Below are 11,002 nucleotides of genomic sequence, written 5' to 3' on the forward strand. Positions count from 1 at the left end.
TAACCGGTTGTGCCTTATCATGAAGCTACACCCGATGGAAGTGTAGCAGGACGTGGAGTCCTACAGACAACATCCTCACCTTCTCAGTTTGCTCATGGGTTTAACCTCTGTGACAATGTAGACATGGATTAGAATCCCAGCACGAGACTCGGAAATGTTACGGTCACTAAATATGTATAATGGTCATGCATGATTATAGACCTACCCCCGGTGTATATGGAATTGTCGTGCCATGTAGATATATCTTGTAAGACTGAATGCATGCCTCTCTTCATGGAACTTAACCTGTTTTTCAGTAGGGATATCTGATGTGAGCATGTTCAAATGGAATTGTCTGATGGTGTAAACATCAAATCACCTGTTCAATTCCAAGCCTATGGCAACTATTGTATGTTTATTTGCTTTACGGATACTCTAGTCATATAATAAAGGGTGCATGAAAGGAGAATACAAAAAAAGCAAAGGAACAAGAAACAAGAAAAAACTGAGTTTAAATGCTTGAGACTAAATCTGAAAAATCTTAAATCATGGCTAAAAAGAATACTCCAAAAGTATGAAAACAGAATTATAAGTATTAAATGTTTAAAAAATCAAGCTGAAAAGAAATTCATAAATAAGTAAAATAACAATCTGAAAAAATAAATAAAGATGCATCGAACCAACTGTATACACTGCCGTCGTAATTTGTTGTATGGGGGGTTTGAACTCTAAACTGTAGGGGAAATGATCAAATACTTGTGTGAGAGTTGTCCACCTTAGCAGTTCGATTGATGTTCTCTAGGTATGGTTTGTTGTGGAGGATGTAACTTGGTCTAACCTTAAGAGTTATTGGCCGCAATAATTATGTAGCTTCTGGTTGTAAATACAAGATACAATGAGCAATAAAAATGTTACTGAGAGGAGAGTGTTATTTTCCTGATTCTGTGTTGTAATGGGACTTGCAAGATACGTAGAATCTACTGCTGCCGGCAGAGAACCCAGTACACCACCTGCACGTGTGATACAGACATCACTGTTATACACATCCAGTGAGGTAGTTGGTGTATGAAGTACCTGATATTGCTGCCGATAGAGAACCCAGCACCCCACGTCCATCCAGTGAGGTAGTTACACGTGTAAGAAACCTTTTCCATGGTACCATTCACAGCTGAACACTCAGAACAGTAGAACACTCAGTACATCACGTGCACGTGTGAAGCAGACATCGTTGTTATACACATCGAATGAGATAGTTACAGGTGTAAGATACGTTGTCTGTGATACCCTTCACTGCTGTGGGTAGAACGCTCAGCACAGCACGTGCACGTGTGAAACAGACATCGTTGTTATACACATCCGGTGAGGTAGCAACAGGGAAATGTCTGCAGTGCCCTATCTTGCAACCGGAAGATCGACCTGTACAACATGTGTCTGTATGAAGCTGGTGACGTTCATTCACACATCCGTTGGGGAAGTTGGTACGTTGTAAGATACGTTGACTGTGGTACGTGCTTCTGTTGCCCGTAGTATACTCAGTACAACACACCGATGTCATATAATGGAATATTGCTTAGTGCGGCATAAAACAACATCCAAACCAAACAGCACAACACGTGAAGTATAAGGCAAAGTTATCAAACTTTAATAGAATGTACCTATCGTTACTATTCTCGTAAAAGAATAAACCTAGAATTGGATTCGAGGGAAGATAATGGGTGTATCTTTGGCCTAAAATCTCAGTGGAGTGTAAAACTGACGTAAATCCAGACACACACACACCCATACCCACCCACCCACACGCATACACACACGTGCACGAACGGGCACACACACACGCACGTTCATTTTTATGTGACCACACCTTTACTGTGTTCACGAAGATTGCATGATTTTTACAGCTACTGATACAAAAGTGAGGTAAAACGACTCCAGCGATGCTTGTCGCAATAGGCGGTTAGCGGGGTCGGGTGGTCACGGTCGCTCACTTGGTTGGTGCATACTACCGTATCCCAGTTGTGCTGATAGAGACTGTTGGTGTCAATCGCTGGATTGTTTTCACAATTACAATACGTGACTCGAATATTTACAGACTGCTGACGGAGTTCGAAGTTAACGTCGGTCCTGAGGCTCGAAGCCGACTGAAAACCATTCCGACCCCCAGATTTTGTTCTCTGCAGGTCCTTATGGCCTTTTTCATCCTCGACAAACACTGGCAGTAAGAGTATTATTTCCATAGTAAAATGCAGGACTCACACATTCTGATCAGGACGAACAACTGTTTATGGTTCTGGGTCTTTAGGGCTTTTAGTCATGTAGAAGTAATATTGTTTTCTACAGGGGAGTGAAACAAAACAGTAATTGGACACGACATGTAAGGTATTCTTGTTAAACGTCTCATTAAATCATTTCATTTCAACCACACCAAGGACCACCTATGCAAAAAAATACATGTCATGATACATCTAGATCCTTGTTTGAATGGGTCTGGAGCAAACCATGTTTGTCGTAAGAGGCGTCTATTAATAAGGGGATTCAAGGTGGTCAGACTCAATGACTTGGTTCACACATGTCATAGACTCCCAGTAGTGTACGTTGATCCTCATGGTGTTGATCACATTTGGTCAAGACATGATTAATTGCAGACAGACGCCATATAGCTGGAATATAGCTGAGTGCGACGTCATACAACAAACATCTTATTTTATTCATCGTTTACTGATCGAGTTATGACAATGGAATGAGCCGTGCTGAGTGAGTTTCTGGGTGTGAATATTGTTTAGCTGGAATATTGACAAACAAATTATCTAACAAACACTGAAACAAGCATCAGCAGAGTTCTCATACTTTCACCAGAAACCAATATTTGTAGGAATCTCTTAAATGATTACCAAATACTTGGTGTGATTTTAAGTGATACCACTTCCTTCACCATCTCCCATAAGAAGCCATGCTCTATCAGTAAACAACCACCATCGAGAAAAGAAACATCATGCAGACTCCGGCACAATATGAGAATAATGCCCAGATAAGAATATTTGTACATACAGTATGAAATAAAACGAAATGTGGACATAATTTGGCCCTAGTTTCCTTGTCACAGAAATTACAGGTGTATTTTATGAAAGCAAAGCACTTGTAATTTTGATGATGGATTTTGTTAAATGTGGTCAAATAGTCATTATCGGAGAGTTAGTCCGTTTAGTCATCCTTGGAAATTATCAGATGTCATGAATATGAAACAAAGGACACCGTCGTTGTTATTTACAAGTTCCACGCATTCATCTTTTTTTCTTCTGGGAAAGAAAATAAGGCGCTCGGTTTGAACGTGCTTCTAGAGGGAAGGGAGATAACTCTAATCGAAGGCATTATTTTTACGTTCAGCTGAACATTTTATCCACACAAGGATGACAGGGGCTCATTGGTACTATAAACGCTGCGTGCGATCAATTGACGACCACTGTAGCCACTGGAAAAAGACTCATAGTCGTTTTTATCTCGAGATCTACAATTTCGTATGTTACAGTGACGTCATAGAATCCTGACGTCACAGGTCAAAGTTCAACACGTCGGTATTGTTCTGCGAGGCCACAGAAACAAAGGCCGCTCTCGTTTTCTAACACGCTTAATCATTATATTTCACTTCACGGGAATCGGACACCTCACGGGTGAGTACTTAAAGATACTACTTTCTTTTATGTACCTCTCCAACTTGTCTTAAATCCATACTGTATTGGAATAAACGGCCTAATTGGTTCCAGTGCTGAGATTCATATAACTATTATACCTGACTGGCATAAGAGAGAACAATGAATGTTTTCTCATTATGAAATTCCTACAAGTAATATCTTTATATGGTATTCATAACGTAAGGTGTTATTTGCAATATGAAAGTCGATATCAAAGGTTTTAAGCACAACTACACTACATATTTTCCTGCAGTATTCTTACTATATATTATCCCATATGGTTTTAATCAACAGATGCGTAAACATGAAGAATATTCATTCTAACACACTTTTATGCTGACGTATAGGTTTTTGCTCTTAAGATGATGCTGATACATACATTGTACATGATGTGTATGTTTTGTTATTTAGCTTACCAGTCAACTATCTATATCTTGTAAAGTGTATAGCTTAACTAGATACAGTCTCCAGTCAACCTAATACAGATACTGTTCAGTCGAGACTGTTGATGTTGTTTTAACTAAAACTATTTCTTCTGAAAACAGTGAGACACCCAGTAAACTCATCATGCCCTCAACCATGCCTGCTGGGAGACGGAAGGACAATGATGTACTGGTGAATTCCAAGGACTACCGGTACATCATGGCAACTTCTGAATCTGACATGGGTTCCTCCACATCGTCATCCACAAAGAGTCGTCGGAGACCTAAAGCCCATGCCAAGAAGTCAGTGCTGGGAGATAACTCCATCAAAGGAAAGGACTATCACTATATTATGGACACGTCAGCATCAGACGTGTCGCCACCTTCATCTGGCAGTAGTCGCCGTGGATCGGTTGGCTCGTCTGCTTCGCTGACTAGGAGCTGTCGAAATAGTCCTCATGGATCTTCCACTGGATCTGAAATTATCAAGACAGAGGCCTCAAAGAGTCAGCATCCAGCAGATAGCTCCATCAAAGCAAAGGACTACCACTATATTATGGACACGTCAGCATCAGACGTGTCATCATCTTCATCAAGCAGAAGTCATAATGAATCTGTCTGTGCATCTGCTTTGCCGTCTAGGAGCTGTCGAAGTAGTCCTCATGGATCTGCGACTGGATCAGACAATGTCAACACACAGCCCTCAAAGAGTCAGCATCCAGCAGATAGCTCCATCAAAGCAAAGGACTACCACTATATTATGGACACGTCAGCATCAGACGTGTCATCATCTTCATCAAGCAGAAGTCATAATGAATCTGTCTGTGCATCTGCTTTGCCGTCTAGGAGCTGCCGAAGTAGTCCTCATGGATCTGCGACTGGATCAGACAATGTCAACACACAGCCCTCAAAGAAGCAGCATTTAGCAGATAGCTCCATCAAAGCAAAGGACTACCTGTATGTTATGGACACGTCAGCATCAGATGTGTCGTCATCTTCATCAAGCAGAAGTCATAATGAATCTGTCTGTGCATCTGCTTTGCCGTCTAGGAGCTGCCGAAGTAGTCCTCATGGATCTTCCACTGGATCTGAAATTATAAACACACAGGCCTCAAAGAGTCAGCATCCAGCAGATAGCTCCATCAAAGCAAAGGACTACCACTATATTATGGACACGTCAGCATCAGACGTGTCATCATCTTCATCAAGCAGAAGTCATAATGAATCTGTCTGTGCATCTGTTTTGCCGTCTAGGAGCTGTCGAAGTAGTCCTCATGGATCTGCGACTGGATCAGACAATGTCAACACACAGCCCTCAAAGAAGCAGCATTTAGCAGATAGCTCCATCAAACCAAAGGACTACCACTATATTATGGACACGTCAGCGTCAGACGTGTCATCATCTTCATCAAGCAGAAGTCAAAATCAATCTGTTGGCTCATCTGCTTTGTCGTCTAGGAGCTGCCATAGTAGTCCTCATGGATCTGCGACTGGATCAGACAATGTCAGCACAGAGCCCCCAAAGGAGCAGCATCCAGCAGATAGCTCCATCAAAGCAAAAGACTACCTCTACATTATGGACACGTCAGCATCAGACCTGTCATCATCTTCTTCTAGCAGAAGTCATCGTGAATCTGTTGGTGCGCCTGCTTTGTCCTCAAGGAACAGTCAAAGTAGTCCTCGTGGATCTCCAACTGGATCAGCCAAATACAGCACAGAGCCCCCTAAAAAGCACCATCCGTCAGAGAGCTCCATCAAAGCAAAGGACTACCACTATATTATGGACACGTCAGCGTCAGACGGGTCATCATCTTCGTCTAGCAGAAGTCATCGTGAATCTGTTGGTGCACCTGCTTTGTCCTCTAGGACATGTCGAAGCACTCCTCGTGGATCTGTAGGCTCATCTGCTTCGCCACCGATTAGCTGTCAAAGTAGTCCTCATGGATCTCCAGGTGGATCAGACAAGGTTAGGAGAAAGCCTCCAAGGAAGCAGCATCCTGGAAGTTTGAAGAAGCCAGATGACCGTAGCTCCACTTCACCCAAGTCAACTTCTGACTCATCATCTCCATCCCTCTATCCAAGGTCTCTCACCGCCTCCAACCATTCTATCTGGTCATCTGAGATCCTGAGCAGCGTCTCTTCTGACTCGGAGAGTGTATTCAACCCGTTTATGGAGGACCACCTCCAGCCCAGACTTTCCACCAGGGAACCATCTGTAGATGCACAATTCCCAGTAGCTGAAACAATCTCTGAGATCTCCCTGGTCAACAGAAGCGACGAGTCGTGGTTCACAGTAACCAGGGAGTCCAACAGTTTCTATCAGGAAGGACTTCATCAACGCAAATTGCTGCTGGATCAGGCCTGGGTTACTGGCGACAGAAAGAAGTCCATGTTGGACTGGGTATCATCTGTCCATGTCTTTGAGGATGATGGTAAGTGTTTATATCATCAGACTGGCATTACATGTGCATGCGTGCATTATAGTGAGTGCGTGCACGTGATAAGTGTTTACATCAGTGATTGGAACATTATCTGATTAGCATTGCCGAAATGGGCAGTTCACATTGTGCCGACAGTCCAACTGAAACAGGAAATCGTGTGAAGTGAAGTCAGACAGACATTTTTGCCTCATTTTGTGGGGACATTTGATTTAGTTCCATCTCTTTCCAAAGGATCAAATGCATCATAAGGAAAGCAATTGCTTTCTGAAGTGTATTGACAAAATATAACGTGAAATGTTGGTGTTGTATTTCTTGCTCAAACGTTGTTTTATAAGTGGAAGCTGAAGGAAATACGTTGAACATTTCCAAGTTTTAAACACCATACAGCAACAAGAATGTTTTCCTATGCTGGTCCTTGTTTAGACTTACCATGTGTCGCCGTGTCTTTGATCCAGGTCAGCCACTGACTTGCTTGAATCTTACAATCCAGAGTGGTTACATGAGGTGGAAAGATTGTGTCTCATTTTGTAGTACAAAGATACTATTGTTTTTCTGTGTTATGTATTCTCTTTTACGAATATGCTGATAACCGTGCTTTTTTATCTGTATGGTGTTTTTAATTCACATTTTTTCTGTTTGAAAAGTTGCAAGCAACTTGGGAGTCGAATCTTTCTTGACCAGACTGAAAACCCGCTTTCAGGTGAGTAGGATTGTGCTGTGGGCACTCACTGATTGCAGATTTCGGTACATGCAGTTTCTAGTCTAGTTCTTCAGAACCTTAACAGTAAACAGTCCTGCGAAAAAAATAAGGTTTTGAGAGAGAATCTGAAACTTAAAAGATTTTAGGAATTTGAAGTAACATTCCTAATGAAAATCAAACGGTTCATCCTTTTTTAGTGAATTTCATTGTTGCTTTCGTTACTTTGATATCCACTTTTCTAATAGAGCATGTGGTGGCGCCTGACAAGAGGAAGGGAGACTCGGGTCCAGTTGATTAAGAAATCCAGCTCAGGATCTGGACGCGGAACCAGAGGTGGGTGTAAGCAGTTTAGTCTTGTATATTTTTTACAAAGTTCTGAACACCTATCAAGGCTCGACCTTGTATAGCAAACCTGCCACCCATACCGTGTTTTTATTGTAGTGTCTTTTGTTTGCTGAGATTACAGTTTAAGTATTATTTCTTGGCTGTAGGTAAGGACAAGGACAAGACACCATGCAGGGAGAAACTGCAGGAGAGAGTGCAGAGGTTCATCTCCCGGGTGTGCGTTTGTGGAGGACAATCACAGGCCTAGACACCATCGGTGTCAGGTCCAGACACAGTGCATGTGTCTCTGTCAGGCCCAGACATAATGCAGATGTCCCTGTCAGGCCCAGACACAGTACAAGTGTCTGCTAGGTCCAGAAACAGTGCATGTGTCTCTGTCAGGCGCAGAAATAATGCAGATGTCCTTGCCTTATCAGGTAGCTATATCTAGTGTATATCAAATGGACAGGGCTTATGGTCTATATACACACTGTATTTTGAATAGTCTTGCCTTATCATGTAGCTATATCTAGTGTATATCAAATGGACAGGGCTTATGATCAATAGACACACTGTATTTTGAATAGTCTTGCCTTATCAGGTAGCTATATCTGGTGTATATGAAATGGACAAGGCTTATGGTCTATATACACACTGTATTTTGAATAGTCTTGCCTTATCAGGTAGCTATATCTAGTGTTTATGAAATGGACAGGGCTTATGGTGTATATACACACTGTATTTTGAATAGTCTTGCCTTATCATGTAGCTATATCTAGTGTATATCAAATGGACAGGTCTTATGGTATATATATCATGTAGCTATATCTAGTGTATATCAAATGGACACGGCTTATGGTGTATATACACACTGTATTTTGAATGGTCTGCCTTATCAGGTAGCTATATCTAGTGTATATCAAATGGACACGGTTTATTATGTATATACACACTGTATTTTGAATGGTCGAGCCTTATCAGGTAGCTATATCTAGTGTATATCAAATGGACACTGCTTATGGTATATATACACATTGTAGTTTGAATAGTCTTGCCTTGTCATGTAGCTATATCTAGTGTATATCAAATGGACAGGTCTTATGGTATATATATCATGTAGCTATATCTAGTGTATATCAAATGGACACGGCTTATGGTATATATACACATTGTAGTTTGAATAGTCTTGCCTTATCATGTAGCTATATCTAGTGTATATCAAATGGACAGGGCTTATGGTATATATATCATGTAGCTATATCTAGTGTATATCAAATGGACACGGCTTATGGTGTATATACACACTGTATTTTGAATGGTCTGCCTTATCAGGTAGCTATATCTAGTGTATATCAAATGGACACGGTTTATTATGTATATACACACTGTATTTTGAATGGTCTTGCCTTATCAGGTAGCTATATCTAGTGTATATCAAATGGACACGGTTTATTATGTATATACACATTGTATTTTGAATGGTCTTGCCTTATCAGGTAGCTATATCTAGTGTATATCAAATGGACATGGTTTATTATGTATATACACACTGTATTTTGAATGGTCGTGCCTTATCAGGTAGCTATATCTAGTGTATATCAAATGGACACGGTTTATTATGTATATACACATTGTATTTTGAATGGTCGAGCCTTATCAGGTAGCTATATCTAGTGTATATGAAATGGACAGGGCTTATGGTCAATATACACACTGTATTTTGAATAGTCTTGCCTTATCATGTAGCTACACTCTGGATATGATGTTGGTGTACGTCAGCATACATCTACATTCCGTGTATTTGGAAGAAGGGTGTCTTATCAATTTCCTGCACTGAGTGTACATGTAAATAACTGCTTGTTTATTGTCTTGTAGCTACATACGATGTAGAAATAATGGACATGTACTTATGTCCGATGGTTTTGGAATGTTCGTGCCATCTAGACATGTAAGATTTATTAATGGAAGTCAGTCTGAACCTCATTATTAAAATGGGGTTATCTAATGTGGGGTTAGGGTGTACTTGTTCAAATGGAGGTCTGATGATGTAAATATCAAATTACCCATTATATTCTAAACGTATGGAACAGATTGTTTATATTTTTGTTTTACGGGTGTTTGTTATATAGAAGAGGAGTTAAATTTACAAAAGCTGAACAACACTCAAAAGAGGTGAAAAAACTATCAACCTTTTTTTCTAAACGTGTTGTAATGCTTTAGAATAAAACTGATCTGAAATATTCTGAATCTGTAATTATGGATAAAAAGGTAATGCAATAGCATCAAAACAGAAATATTATGAAACAAGGAAAGAACAAAGGAAAGAATCAAATTGAATAGAAATGCTTTAAAAATATAGCCTTTGTTGTGACAGCTAAGTTTTCAGCTTATTTTTTCATTTACTTATCTTTTTGTGAAAGAACTTTTAGCCCAATGTACTTCACTGTGGGGTAATTGTTTACCTTACATGTGAGACTTGTTCTCGTGATTATGTTGTGTGTGATTTGTGATAGAGCTGTGCTCACTGGTTTTCGTAATAAAAATATTACTGAGAGGAGAGTGTTAATTTCTTGATTCTGTGGTTTTCGCCTCTGTAGTTATGGATCTACAATGGCAGTCAGTCAGTCAATAAGGGGGTAACTCTGTATCAATATTTTAAGAACGTTTCAGTATTTGCTGCCACTAACCCAAAAGAATCTACAACAGTCCCTCTTTGTTTCTTTGTCATTTAACCGTGCACTCCGCAATATTCGATCTGTCTGTAAACAATCATGAGCATTGATGAGCAAGCTTGCGACTAGATGTCTCACTCTGAGAGCATGGGTTCGAATCCCAGATGCGTCTCCACCCAGAAAAAGTACAAGAATCTCTACTTAACTGATTAAGTGTAATTCCAGATAAAACACATGGTACAAACTGCATGTATGTTATACATTACATTCAAAACAAAGTATTAACTTGAAAACTGGCAAAAACGTACAAACGTTAACGAAACACTAGGCTGAAACCATTCGCCGAAATACGAGGGGATGTCAAGTTTTGAGTCTTGAGCTTTTTTCATACCCAGGTGTCACAGCCTATGGGACGACATTGAACCTTGGGGTGTAGCTGATGTGATATATAAGTTTTGGTATCCTACTCTCAGAAGTTATTGAACAGCTCACATTGACAGAAAGAGACCCCCCCTCACGGCAGTGAAAATGAATAAAATTGAGTATAGAGCAGTAATTAAGTTTTTAGTTCTTGAAGGAAACTCGGCGAAGAACATTGAAGAAAGGCTTTCAGTAGTTTATGGGAAGTCTTCCCCTTCATCTGCTACCATAAAACGATGGGTGAATGAATTTAAGCATGGTAGAGAGAGTCTTGAAGATGACCCCCGTCCAGGTCGCCCAACAACAAGCACTAGTCAGGAAAACATTGACAGAGTGCATAGTCTTGTGCGGGAGAATC

General features: G+C 40.5%; 1 protein-coding gene across 1 annotated transcript; it reads left to right on the plus strand.

Moving 5' to 3' along the window:
- The first annotated feature begins 4,232 nt into the window (after positions 1-4,232).
- Positions 4,233-7,820, plus strand: LOC137287743 (dentin sialophosphoprotein-like). Its single transcript, XM_067820133.1, has 2 exons — positions 4,233-6,519; positions 7,720-7,820. Exons 1-2 carry the CDS (start codon positions 4,233-4,235, stop codon positions 7,818-7,820), a joined length of 2,388 nt encoding a protein of 795 aa, XP_067676234.1.
- The last annotated feature ends 3,182 nt before the right edge of the window (positions 7,821-11,002 follow it).

Source organism: Haliotis asinina, chromosome 6 (assembly GCF_037392515.1).
Source record: "Haliotis asinina isolate JCU_RB_2024 chromosome 6, JCU_Hal_asi_v2, whole genome shotgun sequence".
NCBI lineage: Eukaryota > Metazoa > Mollusca > Gastropoda > Lepetellida > Haliotidae > Haliotis > Haliotis asinina.